Source organism: Apis florea, unplaced genomic scaffold, assembly GCF_048593485.1.
Source record: "Apis florea isolate Af1SG1 unplaced genomic scaffold, ASM4859348v1 contig_3203_pilon, whole genome shotgun sequence".
Lineage (NCBI taxonomy): Eukaryota > Metazoa > Arthropoda > Insecta > Hymenoptera > Apidae > Apis > Apis florea.
Window position 1 is genome coordinate 7,295,325 of NW_028256723.1, and position 20,281 is coordinate 7,315,605.

General features: G+C 26.2%; 1 protein-coding gene across 1 annotated transcript in view; it reads left to right on the plus strand.

Annotated features, from left to right (window-relative positions):
• LOC100865902 (dynein axonemal heavy chain 1) overlaps window positions 1-20,281 on the plus strand; it is a 69,095-nt gene that overhangs the window by 39,380 nt on the left and 9,434 nt on the right. Inside the window, exons 23-43 of the mRNA XM_086911090.1 lie at window positions 3,111-3,265; window positions 4,923-5,162; window positions 6,097-6,175; window positions 6,563-6,776; window positions 7,247-7,409; window positions 7,485-7,603; window positions 7,688-7,893; window positions 7,965-8,127; window positions 8,371-8,531; window positions 9,569-9,781; window positions 9,928-10,152; window positions 10,336-10,498; window positions 10,857-11,026; window positions 11,604-11,812; window positions 12,373-12,475; window positions 12,901-13,029; window positions 14,315-14,435; window positions 17,231-17,361; window positions 17,810-17,915; window positions 19,243-19,397; window positions 19,679-19,867. Of these exons, the coding sequence (XP_086767216.1) occupies window positions 3,111-3,265; window positions 4,923-5,162; window positions 6,097-6,175; window positions 6,563-6,776; window positions 7,247-7,409; window positions 7,485-7,603; window positions 7,688-7,893; window positions 7,965-8,127; window positions 8,371-8,531; window positions 9,569-9,781; window positions 9,928-10,152; window positions 10,336-10,498; window positions 10,857-11,026; window positions 11,604-11,812; window positions 12,373-12,475; window positions 12,901-13,029; window positions 14,315-14,435; window positions 17,231-17,361; window positions 17,810-17,915; window positions 19,243-19,397; window positions 19,679-19,867 (3,414 nt within the window). The remainder of the gene's footprint in view (window positions 1-3,110; window positions 3,266-4,922; window positions 5,163-6,096; window positions 6,176-6,562; window positions 6,777-7,246; window positions 7,410-7,484; window positions 7,604-7,687; window positions 7,894-7,964; window positions 8,128-8,370; window positions 8,532-9,568; window positions 9,782-9,927; window positions 10,153-10,335; window positions 10,499-10,856; window positions 11,027-11,603; window positions 11,813-12,372; window positions 12,476-12,900; window positions 13,030-14,314; window positions 14,436-17,230; window positions 17,362-17,809; window positions 17,916-19,242; window positions 19,398-19,678; window positions 19,868-20,281) is intronic.

A 20,281-nucleotide genomic window follows, 5' to 3' on the forward strand; every position in this document is an offset into this window, starting at 1 on the left:
GGTGTAAGATACGCAAATAGGCTGAATTGGAATGCAGATGGACGATTGACTTCCTCTTCCACGCGACCTTGAGGGTGCCCGAAATAAGGCTTACCTCGATCGTCACCCGATTGAGAACTCGATCGAAATATTATTGATCCGATAGATCGTGCAAACTATTTTCGTAAATCTAAACAATCAACATCGATTATTTGTTTATTCGGTTCGCTCTATTCATCGGATGCATCGACACGTGAAAATTGAAAAGTTTATAAACACATAACTTTTTATTCCTCTTTAAATTTTTGTTCGTTATGCTTTGTATTATTTATTTTGTGAAATTTTATTCAAAAATTTCTCTCCTTTCAGAACTTGTTTCGTTCACGCTTTTATTATTAATAAGAAGAATATTTCTCCTAAAAGGAATTATGTTTTCTACTGAACAATTACTTTATTATATTTATCTTTTATCATTCGTGAAATCAATCACGCAATTGAGAATTATTATTGTACAATTGTTGCAGTTAAATATTTATCAATATTAACCATCATTGAATATCTTCGAAATATTACAGCACGTTTCATTTTTCTTTAAATTTTTAATTAATTCAAACTCTTGACAAATTTCCAGATTTTTTCTTTTTTTTTGCCAACAAATTTTTCTCAACAACAAAACATTTTTTGTTTCACGACAAAAGCGCATCTTCTCATTCTCTTCGAAATTATACTCGATTATACACAGTCCATCGAAGGATCGAACGAAAACGAATTTTATTTTCGTGTATTACATCGAGGATCCAACGCGTCGTTTGATCTGCCGGAGCCACGTTCACCTCTGATCCTGGATCCTTTCATTTTTTATCCACGATACTCGTGGAATTTTTTCGCAAAGAATCACTGCACTTGAAGTCCAACGGTTGGCCTTGACGGCGTTTTATAAATTTTCAACTTGGTGGCCGGATAAGGCGAAGTTTATACGTAAATGAAAGTTCAACGACTCGACCGAATCTCTCGTGGATCACTCCCGATTTTGGACATCTTGTATACGTGTGAACCGTATTTCTATCACTGTTGCCTTTTATGCATGCATGTAAATCTTCGAATAAGGTCAAAATTTAAATTTAATTTTTTCACTTTTTGTTTATTTATTTATTCAATATTATTATTATTATTATTTACTAATTTACACTAATTGTTTCAGATGGAGAATTTTTGTTTAAAGTTCAACGAATTATTCATGAGTCACTCTTCGATTACCTAAATCTTCTTCGTTTCATATTTTCTGGTAAATGGTAAAGGTTTGAACGAACTTAATATTCACTGATTACTATTTATTTTATTGTTATTATTAATTGATAATACAATTATAGAATATATATTTGTTTAAATTATATAATTCAATTTAATTTTCTTAAAAATGATAAGAAATGTAATAATCCTTTTTTTTTTTTTTTTTTGTTTTATAATTTTATAATTATTGAATTGTAGATGTTGTCAAATTATCGACGTGATTCGAACGAAGGATTTCACGTTTTGGACGATAGAGAATTACGGGGAGAGACGAGAGAACGAAGAAACGTCGGAACGTCACGCGACGAGAAACGACGTCGGATAAACTGGAAACGCAGCCCGCGCTTCCGAAGAATTTGCCGCCCGTCTAATTCCTTCGCATGCGCTTTGAACACCTTCCTCGCTCAACGACGCCGGCGTCGACCAGTCGACAAACCGACGCCCGTTCATTTACGCGTCCTCTGCCTGCCTCTTGCTGCCACTTTATCAATCATTTTCCCCACACTAAAGCTTCTTTCATACAGTCTCTTTCAACATTTGTATTACGAAATATTTGTAGGAATGTATCGATGTACGTATATAAGGTTAGTAGGATCTTTCAGACCAAGATCGTCTGTCTGAAAGATTCTATTGAACTTGTATACGTGATGTTAATACGGGATACCTTTGAAGATACCTGTCGATACTATGGATAAAAATTGCTTGTTTATCGAGATAACCAATTTTTTTAACCTAAGAAATGAGATATGAATATATCTTGATTTTTTTTTGTGTGTATTTTGGCCTTTAGAATCGATCCTCCAAGAAAGTTCGAATATATTAACATTCCTGTATGCAAATCGATATTCGTTATACAAAATATATTGCCATGTTAAAGAAGTACAAGAAACAAAATGTAGAAAAATATTAAATAATAATATTATTATTATAATATTATAGTAAAATTTCGAAGAGATAATATTATGATGACGACTAAGAAAATAATTTTTCTCAGTTGTCATATTTTTTGAAATTTTAATATTTCTTTTTAAATTTAATTAGAAACAGATTTAATAATCTATAATGCGATGTTCGTGTGATTTTCAGCTTCGTTTCTTTCAATTGCTCAAAAATGAATGATGATAAAGAAAATGAAAGATGAATTTCTGTATGAAATCTTTATATATGTCAATCCTTTGTTAAATCTCATCTCATTCTCGAAAACTTTAATAAGAGGAACAGTTAAGAATTCATCTCTTCCTTTGAAATTCAAGTTTACCATTTATAGATTTATGTACAAAATACTAGATTTGAGTAAGTTTTTTGGACTTTCAAGAATGATGAATGGTGCAATATAAAAATTTTTTTATTCTTTTTATTAAAATTCAATATTAGCTTCGAAGTTAAATCATATGGAAATAATCAATTGTTTCCAATTAAACATATGAAGATGCACAATTATCCTTATTAAGTAGCACGCTTATTTAAATTAAATAATGAAATAACGTAATGTTTTTTCTAAATATGAAAATAAATAATAAAAAATACTTAACACGACAATTATATAAGGAATTTTGTTATATATTAAAATTATATATTTAGTTATACATGTATAGATAAGATGCAGAATTTTTTTTCTCTTTAAATTTTTTCTTCTCAAAATCTCGAGTCAATTTCTAACGTAATATAAAATTTTAATATAATCTTCATATTATATTGAACTAAAATAAATAAATAAATTGATAAATTTGTATATAATATAATAATAATGATAATAATAATAAAATAAAATATATATTATAAATGGAAATATAACGCATAATAAAACATATAATAAAAATAATGATTATATTATCTGACAGTGTTATCAAGTTCTGAGGGATGCGTGCACGAAATTAAAAGGACAGCTACAACCAAGTGCCAAACCGTTCGTTCCTGTTCTCACATATGTGCTAAATCCAAAATCGATTACGATGGGTCAGCTGTACGGGGAATACGATCTTAATACACGCGAATGGTGAGTGAAATCCCGTGATACTACGGTATCAAATGATTTGAGCGTGTGAATCAAATGGACTTCTTCTTCTTTTTCAGGATTTATATGATATACTATCCACTTGAAAAATAAAAATATTATTTTTAGAAATATTAGTTCATCATAGGTTATATCAAATAGATTATATCAATTTTTATAAAATTTAAGAATTGATTTTCAAATTCAAAATACTGTAAATATTATTTATTACATAATTAAATGTTCATTTAATATTATACTTTCATTTAATATTATAATGCGAACAAATAGTTTTTTTTTGTCTTTTCAACTGGTTAATTTGTAAAATTTATATAGGTTATCCCATTTAAAATTAATTTAAATGACTTCAAATTGTCAAAATGTAAAAAAAAAATTAATCTCATCAAATGTCTAACGATGTCTTCATCAATCATTATTCAATTTTTTTATTGAAAAAATTCTTACAAATTTCGATAATTTTCAAACGAATTTATTAACGATTTAGATGGGAAATTTTATACCTCGCATATATGTATATATATCTACGTACACATTATATGTGTAAAATATAATGCATATACGTTTCTATACATATACCTATTTGCCTGTTTATCTATGCATTCAGGAGTCCTCGCATAATTGAAATTTGAGTAGTTTATATGAAGATAAAATAATTCTCTTTCGTTTCAGTTTTTACGTACAATGTTTTTATGCACAATATTGAGGTACAAAAGAATTTTTGAATAATCAATAATTGCAGTTATTTACTTCTTTATATGATTTATTGCATAATAACTTCTAAACTAAAGGAAAAGAAATTTATTGAAAAATTTTTAAATTTTTAAAATTTTTACGTAATTACAATAAGATTAAGGTACGTGTTTTAGCAGATTTAATATTAAAAATCATTCATAATATTAGTCTTACGTAGTATTATGATTTATCATGAAAAATATTGGATAATTCTTTCATGAAAATATACATGTACGACAATATATCTACGTGAATAACATTTGCGGAAACATGATTGCTTTATTTTAAACAAACACAGAAAAATGGATCCATGCATCACTTTCAATCTTAAATAAATATTTGAAAATTCGAAAAAAAAATATTCTCACGTAGAAATCCAGTTAAACAAATTTCAGTTAAAAAATTTTTTCGCACACATACAATACATACAATAGTTTTCATGAAAATATATTTTTATACTAAACCATTATTGTCGATACTATTTATAGATGTTTTTTATTTCTATATTTAATTTAAAATCTTATGACTATATTTTTCAATCGTAAATTTCAAAGTTTAAATCTCGTAAAATGTTATATAAAAGGAATTTTATATTTTCCTGGATAATCCTGCAATTTAGCGAATTTTTTGAATTTTAACTATTTGATTTTTTTTTGAAATTATATTTTAATAGTGATATTCTAAAAGTGAAATCAATTGAAGCAATTTTATTATAATGATAAATCATTAAATTGCAAAATTATCTTTCTTATATTAATATTATATAAATAGTGACAGAGATTTATTTTTCGAATAAAAACGTGATTTCACTCAAACATGATAAAGTATAATAGAATATATTAATTTTCGTTTAAACATGTGAAACATGTAAACATAATTTGTAAATTTTTCTTTTTTTCTTTTTTAGGACTGATGGAATTTTTTCGACGTTACTTAGAGCTGGAATAGCTGCACCGGATCAAAATAAACGTTGGTTCATATTCGATGGACCTGTCGATGCACTGTGGATCGAGAACATGAATACCGTGCTAGACGATAATAAAAAACTTTGTTTGACATCTGGTGAAATAATGAAGATCCTGCCTACAATGACGATGATGTTCGAAGTTGCTGATTTAAAAGTGGCTTCACCAGCTACTGTTTCAAGGTTAATTTCCAATAACTATAAATTTTTAATTTTTAATTAAGTAACCAATAATTAACATAAATCGTAAGTTTTGATTAATAATTATATTTTTGTTGATAAAATACATACTGTGACAGATACTAATTATATTTTTGATTTATATTATATTTTTATGTATTTTTATTTCTAGGGAAATTAATATAGCGCCATCTATATTATTATTATGGTGACTTTCATTGCAAGCAAAAATATATATTATACACTTCATATATTTATCTTATATACACGATGTTTCATTTGGTATTATTATTTTAATTTATATCCATACTTTTAAAAAAAATATTTTAAATAAAAGTTGAATGATTTCTAGAAATATAGAAGTACATTCTGATATTATTTATCATAAATAGATATATAGGAGTCATATGTAAATATTTTTTTTACATATTTTTTTTAATTCCAGAGAATTCAGTACATATAATTGTATTATTGATCTATACAACTCGATCTATCTGACAATATGATCGACTTTTACTACTTGTTGTATACGACTGTATGGTTGATTTATATTAACCGAAGTAAATAATATAATTAATTCCATTTATTCAAAATTATATATCCTGGAATGATATAAGAAATGCGCTTAATCATGCTTTTTATATAAAAATGCTCGGATTCGAGCTATTACTTGAAATCGAGGTACATAACGAATCAATCATCATTCGATTCGCACATCAATCATCGTGCATTGTGAATAAAAAGGAAAGTAACTGGAATAAAAAAACTTGTCAAAGATAAAGAAAGACTATTAAAAAGAATAAAGAAACATTAAAAATAAAAATATAATCAAATTTATAATGAAAATATCATACATATATATATATCACATATACAACAATGTATAATACAATATATATATATATATACATATAATAATTTAATTTATTATTTTCAGATGCGGCATGGTATACATGCAACCAGAAGATTTGGGTCTCGATCCTTTTATTAATTGTTGGATAAAGCAATTACCTAAAGTAAGTCTTAATCAAAATTGATTGATAATTTAATTATTAATTGGAAGATTCAAAAAGTCAATCAAATGTAAGTCAGATTGTCTGATTTACATAGCTCAAGAATATCTTTGTTATTTAAACTTTCACTTGAGAAATCAATCAAACAATTATTTCAGTAGTTTATTAATGATTTAATTGTCAATTGAAAATTTGAACAATAAAAAAATTCTTCTTCTAAACTGTGTAAGAGATTTTCAAAGAATGTGATTTACACTGATTTGCTTCCAATTATAGAGATAATTAATAGAATAACTTAAATTGAACTTTGTTATTGAATTATTGGAAAAGATCAGAAATATTAGTTATATAAGAAACAGAATAATAAAAAAATAAATTCTATAATTACAGAACATGAGTGCACATATCGAAAAAATTATCGAATTGACGAAGCAACTTTTATTTCCGGGATTGAAGATTTTACGTAGTCGTTTACGAGAAATCGAGGAAACCGTTAATTTTGGAATGGTGCAATCTTATATAAACTTGATGAACTTTCGTATTGGTCCCATGGCTGGTCGAGAAGGGAAACTTCCACCAGCTGCCCCTTTCCAAGAACTAATTCGTAAGAATTGCATTAAATTATTGCATTAAACTTTAAATTTTTAATATCAATCTTGTAATGTAACAATCAAATGAAAATGAAAATTGAACTGTTACATCCTATTTAAAAGCTGTATATATTTATATTATATACTGTAGAATTTAGATTCTTACCATGATGCAGTATTTATAAACTACTACTACTGGCTATGATATAAGTTACATATACTACTACAAATCTCTGCTAGCAGAACATTTATTTAAAAATGTATATTTTAATATCTAAAACTAAGAAAACGTACGATTTTTATAGCATTAAGAAAAGAAAAGCTAAATTAAAAATGAATTATTGAAAATAAAAAGATCTTAAATATAAATGGTTGATATGACTAATTTTTAAAATAAGCTGGCCAGATTAATTTTGAATCAAATTTTTTCTTATCGATTTTAAAAAAAGCACACAATCACAGAGAAACAATCGCATCATTCTAGCCCACTTGCTCGCACCTTGGGCATCTTTCGCGACAGTGTGGAGTCTTGGAGCGAGTTGCGATTACGACAGTCGTTGTATATTCGACGAGTGGATAAGGAATGTGCAAAAAAGACATAAGCACGAATTACCATTCCCTGAAGAAGGTTTAGTATATGATTACAGGTGTATATTTTAATTATTTTCCTTTCCTTTTCTTTTTTTTTTTTTCATTTCAATGCAAAAAACTTCTATTTGTAGACTGCACGACGGTGGTTTCACGGATTTAATTGAGGGCCAAGAACCAATTTCACCAAAATGGTACAAATGGTTGGACGACATTCCTCCGATAATCATTACACTCGACATGAAATTCGTAGGTGAAAAAAAAAAAAAAATGATCGAATTAGATAAAATTTAAAAAAATGGCTCAATTTTACATCTTGGAATCGTATGATTCACAGACATGGAAATACCAACAATGAACAGCGTAAGAAACGCGGCCTTAATAGGTTATCTGTTGATCAATGAATCGAATCCTCTTTGCATTGGGCCAACTGGAAGCGGGAAGACGTTGACAGTGAGCGCCAAACTTATGAGGCACATGCACAAAAAGTACATCTGTGACTTTATTACTTTCTCTGCCAGAACTACAGCAAATCAGACCCAGGTGTATTGAATTGTTCGATATTTTAATTCACGATCATTTGAAACATTCTCTAAAAATATTTATATAAAAAGGATTTAGTTGACGAAAAATTGATCAGAAGGCGTAAAAACACGTATGGGCCGCCGTTACTTCGAAAACAAGTATTTTTCATTGATGATTTGAACATGCCTGCACTTGATACGTTTGGAGCTCAGCCTCCACTTGAATTGGTCAGACAATTTATGGATTTTAAAGGTAATCCGTTTTAATTTGTCATATTATATAAATATATGTACAATATACATTCGACGTATTATATTTTTATTAAAAGTTTTATCAGTTAAATTGAAAATTTAATAAAAAGTTTTTTAACAATTTTACACGTGAAATAACACACGAAACTAACGAAGTTTAAAAATACAAATGTGAAAATAACGGATAGATATTTATACACGAATCGCGTAAAGGAATTAAAAATAGGAGAAAATACTATTTCAGGATGGTACGACCGAAAGGAAATCGGTTTATTCAGGTGGATCGAAGACGTAAATTTTATCGCTGCGATGGGACCGCCTGGTGGCGGTAGAAATCCAGTAACTCCCAGATTGTTGCGACATTTCCATTTCATTGCATTCCCGGAAATGGAGGAAGACGATAAGGTAATTTTTAAACGACGCTCTTCCCCGTCAGTTAACGACCGTAAACTGGAGAGCCGGAAGCAATTAAGAAAGAAGACGGAATAATTCATCTTCGTCTGGCTCGAACATGTCAAAATTTCATTCTCGTCCATCTCTCGATACTATCACTATTCATTTCTATTTCTTCCACCTTAATTTAATCTCCTTAATTATGGGGGGGAAAAATTTAACTTTGAGATTCAATTGCTTGAATAAATTCTAATTGTGAATGTAATATAAAGATAAAATTTATGATAAAACAATTTGAATTAAACACGACATTTACAATTCTCAAAGGGAACTTATTTTGAAATTATTATCTTGAAATTTATTTCGAGTCAAAGACTATCTGAACATTTGATATTGACATAAGGTTTAATAAATTGTAACACTTTCAAGAAAAAGTAAGAAAGTTCGATCTCTGAACCTCGCCTAGATGTACATAACCTTAAAAAAAATGAAGGGGTGGCAGATAACAGCAGGTGACACTCGTTCATTTCCCTTTACGCCGTTTATCCGGTTTTATTCCGTCGAGTCGTCAATCCACGCCCACAATGAATAATTATGGTTCGTGAAAGAGACAAAGTATCCGTCGGTGGTTGGTTTTATTTGTTCTCTCCCCCAGACTCGACGCAATTAGGTATCGTAAATCGTCCCAGTGCCTACCCATAATTTATTTCGATCACCAGTTTAGCCTAATAACGAGATCCCATAACACACCTCCAGTGGAATCTGTTTTACTCCTGGTGTTTTTTAAAAAAGATCAGACAAGGTCAAATCGGGGACACGATTATCTAACACTTGTCGAATATATATTTTTATGCAATAATTTTTTTATAAAAATATGAAAGATCTTTTATTCTTAGAAACGAAAGAATTATTTTCTTGTACTAGTTTTAAAATGATATAACTTGAATTATTATTTGCGATTAGATAAAAATTTATTATTATTACATATAATCAATCTTAGAGATAAATTAATATTATTAAAATATTATTATTGACATTTTTATATTTAGAGACACATTTTCGGGACGATTCTGAAATGCTGGTTGTCCCTCACTCATTTTGCACACATGCTGGATATTTTTATAACCACAACATTGAATTTGTATACAATCATATGCAAAGAAATGTTGCCGACACCTCTCAAGTCCCATTATACTTTTAATCTTCGCGATCTGAGTAAAGTGTTTCAGGGAATGCTTATGGCGAATCCACAAAAAGTAGAGGTTTGTAAGAATTATAATAAAAATAAAGAAAATAAAAAAAATATGTATACATAATAATAGCAATCATAAAATAAAATTGTTGAAATATAGATTTTATCCTTCTTTAAAAAATTTTACATAACAAACATACATTTTTTATATTATAGCATCTGAACAAGTTATTATTACTCTGGTATCACGAAAATGTACGGGTGTACAGCGATCGATTGATAAACGACGAAGACCGAAATTGGTTCGATAATCTCTTGCGAAATATGATGAAAACAGAATTTAAATGTGATCCTAACGAAATTATCGGTGATCATATACTATTTTTCGGTGATTTCATGGGAATTGCCAAAGAATATGAAGAGATAATCAATCATAAAAAAGCAAGTATATTATATAATTTTATTATGGAAATAACCTAAAATTATACGGTAAAATCAAAAAAAAAATCACATCATAAAAAGGAGAGTTTCAAAGAAAAAAAGTTATTGCAAAATATTTAATAAGGAAATGATTAATTTCGTACTTACATTTGTAACTCGTGTCTGTTGTCGATGCAAATCTAGATGCAAGAAATATTAGAAGAATTTCTCGAAGATTACAATGCTACCTCAGTAAGCCCTATGAAACTGGTACTATTTCAAGATGCCATAGATCACATATGTAGAATAAATCGAATTATACGACAGCCTCGAGGAAATGCTCTTCTCTTAGGAATGGGAGGATCAGGTGTAAAAATATATGTAGAATTAGTGCCCTTCAAGCTCTTTTTCATTCACTATCGTCGTCGAAAGAATGTGACATTGAAAATTTTTTTTTTTTTGACAAATAAATGAAAACGGAAATTTTTTCATAATTATGAAAATAAGAAATTTATAAATTCAAATAAACATATTTTTAAAAGATTATAAAGATAGTTTTGAAGTTTTTTTGGTTATTATTTATATTTATCCTGAACAAAATTTCGAGACTTGAACAATTAATTTTTAATTTGCAATTTTGTATTTTTAATTTCTTTTATTATTGTTTGTTAATTTTTTTACTATTTGTTTTTTAAAATTATATTACTATTATTTCTATTATTCAGGAAGACAAAGCTTGACAAGATTAGCTGCGCATATACAAGATTTCAATTGCTTTCAAATAGAATTAAGTGGTATCTATACGGCTCATGACTGGCACGAAGACATAAAGAAATCAATGATGTATGCCGGAGTGCAGAATCAACTTCTTGTTTTTCTATTTTCTGATACACAAGTATGCTTGTTAATTCAATAATTAACTTAACAATTTGCTTATAATTTATCAATAAAATTCACTAGATATAATTTAGTTTATTCTTATAAAAATACTATCAATTGTATTCGAATATGAAATCAATTACTTGTACAATATACGCTTGAATATCGATTATTTATGAAATCTTTATGATATATATTCTTGAATATCGATTAATCAAAATGCTAGTTATCGAGTAATTAAAATCCTAGCTCAAAATTTCCAATTCCAATTATTAAATGAAATACGTATTGAAACTGTATTCACATTTTGCAACATGTAAAATAATATTTTTGAATAATTAATATCATCGAACATTCAACGATGTAATTAGAAATATCTGAACTGAAAGCTGCATATTTGTCCATGTTTCAAACATTAATGAATTAGTACTTTCAAACAATATTTGTTTATGAAAATATATCAGTTTTCTAATATTTTTTTTTTCAATTTATTTCCTATGTTTTTCAATTTTATTTTTTAACAAGTTTTTTATTTAATCTAAACTAAATTTTCATTATTTTCAAATATTAATTTTTTCCACTTTTATTCTCAGATAAAGGACGATTCCATGCTAGAAGATCTGAATAGTGTTCTAAATAATGGTGATGTTCCCAATATCTACAAAGTGGATGAAATGGAAAAGATTTATCATTCTATGCGTGGAGCAGTACAAGAAGCAGGCTTAGCAATTAATAGAAGCAACCTTTTCTCCGCCTACGTGAGGACAGTCCGTAATAATTTACACGTCGTCATTACTATGAGGTAGTTACATGAAAAAAATATCTATTCTTGTTATGACAATAATTAAGTGAAATATCCAACAAAACTGAACTCCCCGCTGATCCATTAGAAATTGAAGACATAAAAGGAACAAAGATATCTAATTGATCTATGAAATTGTCAAGTATTTGTGCGAGAGTATTTTATTGTGAGGTTATTTATCAAAAAAAAAAACGCGTATTCTGGAAGATAGTATTATAGGAATTAGATAAAAGATCGATTTGTGGAAAATTGGATAAATTTGAGGTTAGATCGACCAAAAGATTTGCAAATGTAAAATTTAAAGAAAAAATAATTTTATAAAATGGAAATGTTAAAATTTAACATAAGATTACGAGTTTTATTATTTTAGTAAATTATTCAGATTTCAAAATTTGTATATACATTTTAAGTTGAATGAAAACTTGATGAATCGAAACTTGAATTTAAAAATTATCATATATTGATTAAAAATAAAATTATAAAATGCTCGCAACATTTTTCAATATCTCATCAATAATTTCATTAAGAATTGAAAATAAAAGTATTCTTTTAATTTTCAGTCCGATCGGTGAAGTTTTTCGTGCTCGTATCAGACAATTTCCAGCATTAGTAAATTGTTCAACGATCGATTGGTTTTGTCCATGGCCAGAAGCTGCTCTTCAAGTTCGTTATGTTATATTCTTTTTTGCCATTCATGATATATTGAGATCAATAATAAATGGATGCGATTTCATTTCTGATCTATTATTAGAAATAGCATTTTTCTTAATGATCAATTATTACTTTCATAATAATTGGAGAAAAATAAATAGGATATTTAATTTTTTTGTTATATTATAAATAAAAAAATTTCATAATCAAAAAGTTTTTTAATAACACAATTAAATTCAATTAAAAATGGAAGGAAAAAAACAAATGAAAACTTTTTGTAATTTACTGTATGATAAAAAATAAAATTTGGAATTTTCATTTTATAATATTCGAAATATATATATTTAGATCATCGTATCGTTCGTTCATATATTTATATGATGAACGATCAAAATTAAAATATATTTTTATACGAATAATTAAATTTATTGTTTCAGAGTGTTGCAATGACATTTCTCATTGATATACAAGACGAGTCGATTACTGATGATGTGTTGGAATCTATTGTAAAAATGTGTCAATATATGCATTCAAGTGTGATTGAAGCAAGTGATCTCTACTTGAAGGTAAGCGATACATCGAATTGTTTGTGCGTGTACTTGACATCACTAGTAATTTTTGTGAGATTCTAGTTTTTTGCCGCTGAATAATACGTTATAAAGTTTTTTATGAATTTCTTTATTTTAAATAATAATTGTAATGTAATGTAATAGTAGGCTGGAATAAAATTGAATTCTTTGTTATTTATAACTTCTAAATGAGTATATCTTCCAATAATATAAGTAGTGATTTCTATAGTGATATTTATTTATAAATACTTATTCGATAATTTTTGTTTCTAACGCGTAATAATATAATAATATAATTTTGCCCCATATTATTCCAACATAAATTTCTTCTTTGAAGATTCAAATTATTCAAGTTCAATTGTATGTTCCAAACAATATTTTACTTGACATAACCTTACGTAAACAAGTAACCTGAAAATATGCTAAAGCATATAGCTAAAGCATCTAAATTGCTAAGGGAAATGGAGTTTATGGACAAACAATACAACAAAATTAATTTTCTCCATACATATTTCACTTTAGCAATGATCAATTATATTAAAAAAAAATCAAATTCAAAACAAATTTAAATAATTTTAAGTCTCGTAAAATATTATTCTAATTACATAAATTTCTTTTTTGAATAACTCTTAATTTTCAATAAATTATATATATCTCTTTGATAAACTTTGTTATCTTTATAATATTCCATTGAAAACGAAAGATATTTAAAATCTCATAATGCAACAAATTTTTTTGAGTTAGTTGTTAAGAAAAAAAAACATTTAATTTTTTATTTTATATTTAATATATTCAATTTTAATACACAAGTGTTAATAAGTTTTATACCAAAAAAAGAAATACTTTAAAATATTTTTATTATTAACTATAAATTTCAATGTGCAAAATAATAATAAAATAAATATATATTAATTTTAAACTCATTTAAATATAATATATTGATAATATATTATTTTAAATTTTATTCAAAATATATATAAATGCTATTTCATTCCACATATTCTATAATTAAAAAATGTTAATTAAAAAACTAATAATTGAAATATTTATAAAAAATATTGATTTTTAATAAATAAAAATATTTTATTTGATATTAAATTCTCACTTGTTATTAAGTTAAATTTATTATTAATTTGTCATTATTATTATTTTTTAAAATTAAGCTATGCCAAAGATATTTAATCTAATTTATTTTATGAAAAATGAAAAAAAATTTTTCGTAAAAGTATAATTCCCGATAAATAAAAATCGATAGATAATAAAAAAAAATTATGTTGTGCAGGAATTGAATCGTCATACTTACGTTACGCCCACGTCGTACCTTGAATTATTATCTAGTTACGGTAATCTCTTAAATAAAAAGAAAACGGAATTGATGTCAGCAGCATATCGTCTTACTACAGGTAACGAAAATTAAATTTAATTAGATTTTTTATTTTTCATTTTATGAAGTAACAAATCTTTTAATAACAAAAAAAAAATCGAATTAAAAATTCATAGAAAACAATAATAGGAAATAATAGAAATTTAAAGTAGAAAAATTAAAGTACACCCTGTATATATATATATATATGTAAAATAAGCTTTTTTCGATTAATTAATTAGGATGGAACTTGAGCCAAGTTGTTTAAACTAAATGACATTGTTCAAAATTATGATTGCACTTATCTCGTCTCCCAATTCTCGAGAATCTATAACTTTCGAAGTACACTTTATTCGTTTCTATATATGTAATAGATAAATATTCCTTTCTTTTAATTGATCCGACCGTGAAATGACACATATTTCCATTCAGATCAATTATACTTCCTTCTAAATTATAATCTTATTTGTTGTAATTACATTACATATTAATTTCTGAATCGTGAATTTTTGCTTTGAATTTTTTCGATTCAATTTGATAGTAATTTCGAACTGGTGATTCCTTTTTTAATCAGAATTATTTATCATGAGACAAATATAACAGCCAGTCAATATGAATATTCTCAAAAATATATATGTACTTTTAATTGAAAGAAACAGAAGAAAAGAAGTAGAAATTAATGCAAAGCAATTGAAATCAAGATAAAAATTGGAAGAGAAAATCTTACTTGGGAACTCTTCATTTTTGAAATACTTCGACTTCTGGAAAATGTAAAAAAATAAGTATTTAAAAAAAAGAGCTTCAAAGTCTTTCTTTTGAAAATTTTCTCAATGGCGTCATCGATATTATTTGCTCCTTATAATTTTTTTACTCATTATATCCGCGAAAATGAGAAAAAAAATGTGAAAAAAAAAAAAAAAAGAAACATCAAAGCGAAAATATTAACAGAATATTTTCCATAGGTCAAAGGTAAATGATCCGCGCAGGTAATTTTGAAGGCGAATGAATTAAGCAAAACTCGTCTAATAGGAGATTGTAGTACGTGCCAACTCCGTTATTGATTTCTTCTACGCGCGAGCCATAAATGTATTAGCTGCAGAACCAAGAACAGTGGACACTCGATAAATTTATTAGAACCAACTATCGAAAAATTAGTCGATGATCGAAATAAAATATGAGCCACGGTTATTTATACTCTCTTCTTAATTAACCTGATAGATAATCTTCATTAAATTTCATTATTAGGATATATTTTGATTGAAACTTCAATATTCTCTTGAAGATTAATATCTTCTATAAAAGGAATTAACATTTTAAATAAGAATTCTGTTGATTATAATTTTTAAAGTTTAATCTGATATTTATAAAAGCTACATTAAATTAATAAGAGATTAATATTCTATAAAAGAAATTAACTGTTGATTGCAATTTTTAATTTTAATTTGAATATTTTTTAGGAATAATAATCATATATAAAATTAATGAACATTAATCGTGTGAAAATTATACGATTAATGAGATAAGTAGATAAAAAAATTTTAAATCTATAGATAGAGGAGTAAACTTTTAATTCACATGATGATAAAAATTTTTTATATAAAAGATTAAATTCTCAGAACGAGAAAATTATATACATCTATTATAAAATTTTTCATATTTTTCAATTCAATATCAATATTTTTCTTTTATTATTTTATCTGTTTCCGTAATGCTAATAATATTTTATTTGCTTGAATTGTGAAATTTTATAATTTTAATTTTCGAAAATATTTCTATTTATAAAAAATAATTTTCTACTTTGAAAATTTGATTAAAAATTTGATTAATCATTTTAATAACACATTTCGAATTGTTATTAAAATGAATTGAATCAAATATTTATAACATAGATATGTGACAATTAAACTTTAATAATTAATATTTTAACATAAACTAAATTAATGGAAAAATCAATTTCTGAAAAAAAAAATATTTCTATATTTATATTTATATGATATAAATAATAATAAAATAAATAATTTTAAAACTTGTATTAAGTATCATTTAATATAATATCATTAAATATGTTGGAAATGCCAGTTTGTTAATAGGGAAACAAGGAAATATGTTTCAACGTAAATTACTATTACGAAACAAGGAAATATATATCAATGTAAGTTATTTCGCATTAAACATTACCATATTAGCGTATAAAAGTGAAAAAGTCAAGATACAATCGAAAGGTCAAAGATAGTTAAAATTGAGTTATTTTCCTTTTCTAATTAAACATTTCTAATTAAATCTTAATTTAAAAAATTTATCAAAACCTTTTGCTGTTTTTATATAAGAAATATTTTATTCAAAAATGAAAAAATATAAAACCAAATAATTTTGTAAATTTTACTTGCAGGTTTTTGTTGATTTTTTTTGGAATAAGACAACTATATATTTTTTTCAATTCGTCTTTGACTATGTTCCATTTACATATATGTTATGTGTAGATACATCTATGTTTTTCGAGGTTATGTAGAATGCGTTATAGCTATCCAGTTTTCAGTAGGTCATCCTATATATATACAAGAAAAGAATAACATTTCATTTTTTGTTGAAATTTTCCAAGTTCGATTTTAAATAAAATCATAAACGAACAAATATAAACGGATACAAACTGTTAATTTTGACTCAATAATAATTATTCTTGAAACAAAATAATTTTATTCCATTAAAAATTATATTTTATTAAAATTTTATTCCAATTGAATATTAAAAAAATTACAAAAATATAATTTCGACATTTTTTCCTTTTCTTTTTTCTTTTTTTGCATTTCATTGCATTGACCTTTAACTTTTTCATAGGTTTGGACAAATTGGCACACGCGGAAGTAGAAGTAAAGAACATGCAGCAATTACTGACGGAAATGAAGCCGAAATTGGAAAGAGCAGCAGAGGCAACGGCTAGAATGATCAGAAGAATCACTCTCGATACTGTTGGTATCCTCGATCATTGAATAAATGCGAAATCAAAATTGGATAAATGCGTCATTAAATAAAATTTATTTATTTATTTAATACAAATTGCAATTCAGTAATTGCATAGTGCATGTTTTTAGAAAATGTTTGTAGAAAATTAGATAAAAATTAAAGAATTAAAGTTAATGATTTATTAAAGTTAATGATGTTAAAAATGGATAGTTTAATTTTAGCAATGGAAAACAGAATAATATGATTCTAGTTACAAATTCTATTAGATAGAATCACATATTTTTAAACATGTTATCTTTAAATATTTGATAATCAAGAATAGAGTTAAGAATAATATAGAATTTTTCTTTACTGAAAATATAATACTTAAAAATTAGTACTTAATAATCTGTTATTTTTATCAACAATATAATAAAAATAGATGTATGAATTAAAATATTTTGTTATACGTAGATTGAGGCAGAAAAGACGAGAGCAGAGGCGCAGATACAAGAAAATCTAGCGACAAAAATGAAAGCTGAGAATCAAGCTATTAGGGACGAAGCTGAAGCAGATTTGAGTGGGTTATTGTATTCTTTTGTGCTTATATTTTTCTTGATATAAAGAATGGCGGGTCTAAAACAATCGTTATCCTTAACTAGCCTTATGTAATTTTAATTAAAAAAAAAAAAATGTTTGGAACACATTCTTTTAAAATCATTATTAAAGAAACAAAAGAAATCCACGTCATTCTTTTTTTTTTCTTCTAAGTCTTTTTTTTTTTTTTTTTTTAGCACATATTCTAATGTATTTACATATATGCTTCCATTGATTATCACTAGATGTCTCACCAATATTTACTTTCTCACAAATACTTGTTTTCATCATAGTTCATATAAAGTCTGAAATAAATTTCAAATTATTATATTCCAAATATCTAAATCAGTGTTATCTATAATAACTCTATTATAACAAATATATCGGATAATCTTGAAAAGGAAACATCTAACGTTCCTTTTCCTTTTTGATCTATGTATTCTTCCTTGACGTGTTTATCTTCTAATATGTCACGTTAATGTATAGTCTACCATACTGTATAGAAATACCGATGATTATTCCTAATATCTAGAAATATAACGCCAATATTAGACCTCGCAAAAGTTAAATGTGATTTGTTTGCAATATATTTGTTATTGTTAAGTCCCTAAACAATAATTTAATCCGTTATTTTAACGAGAAAAGTTAAGACAATTTTGAGTAATTTATTATAACAACTTAGATGTGAAATATAAAATTCCTTGGAAAAAGTTTTTAATAAAATGATGAAATTCGTTCGATTATGTACAGAATTTCTCTCTGCAAATTTTTTAATCTATGAATGTTTTATTAAAGTTATATTTGAAAGGAATTTCAATCTGAATGTGTATTGCTAAAATTTTTGAACTTATTTTTGATAAAAATATGCAAATATAAAATATATATATTATTATATTTGTATTGTATGAATCGTAAAATATCTTTTCTCATTTTGTGTAATTTATTATTTGTTCAAAAGAGATTCCTGCTTCGCACAAATGAAACACACGTAAATAATTACAAATAATCGGTATAATCATGAAATTTTTAAATGATAAAAACAAAAAAATTTTTAAAATATCATCATTATATACAATAAAAAATTATTGTATTCCAATCAATGTCAGAAAATGAAAAACATTTATCTTATTATCTTTTCTCAATTTATTTATCCTGAAAACTATTTCAAAACACACGCATTATTTCAATTAATCGATCAATAAGTGTACTATAAAAGTAATCACCGTTCCATATGTATTTATCCTGAAATATGTTTACTCTTCAACGCAATACCCCGTGCAACGATCTAATCGATACTCCATTTACCACAGGTGAAGCGCGCCCTTTGTTGATAGCCGCCGAGAAGAGCTTAAAGGCTTTGAATAGGGGCGATATTACCGAGGTAAAGGCGATGAAAAGGCCTCCCTCCGGTGTGATCTTAGTTATGGAAGCAGTTTGTATTATAAACAACGTGAAACCGCACAAGGTTTGTATATATTTATTATATTAAATCCAAGTTTCCAAGTTACGAGTGGTATTAGATAAGAGTTAGATGAGATTTGGATCGGTTTCATGATCTCTCTTTGTACACCATTATTTCTAAAGTATACATTATTATAAATCCAGGATTTGATGATTCATCGAAAATGATTATAAATTAAGATTCATCAAGCATTCATCTATGGTTAATGCAGGTTTTGAGATTTATAAAAATATTTATTTATACGTATAGTGAAACATTTTTTTACACGAATGAATTTTTTTTAGATTGAGGTAACAGGAAGATTTGGAGAAAAAGAAATAAAATTGGATTATTGGACACCTGGTAGCCTGTTACTCGCGGATCCAGGCCAATTTTTGTACTCCATGGAGAATTTTGACAAGGAACAACTCACGGAGGAAATAATCAATAAGCTAAAAGTCTATATTGAAGACCCTAACTTCCAGCCAGCTAAGGTTTGTATTCGTTATTTGATATTTTCTTAATTCAATGTTAAACGATTTCTTATTGTATATCTTCCATTAGGAGCATCAACGTACGTTGTAGGAAAATAAATTGAATATCGTGATGTTACATTTGTTAGTTCAACAATTTTTTGGTGCAATCCGTTCGATTGATTATTGAAGAAAAAAATATTAAAATCTTTTTAAGATGGTGCACGATCCAAAAAGAAATTAAAAAGCTATTTATTTTTCCAGCTATTAAAAATTTAAATAAAAATTAATTAAAAAAGTTATGTAAATATAGATACAACATAATTCGTTTTCAAAAGTCGATCAAAGTTTATTGATCAATTTCTATCTTCGTCAAATTCGTTTGAAAAATTCGTTAAAAGTACATTAGATTATTAAATATTATATTATTTATAG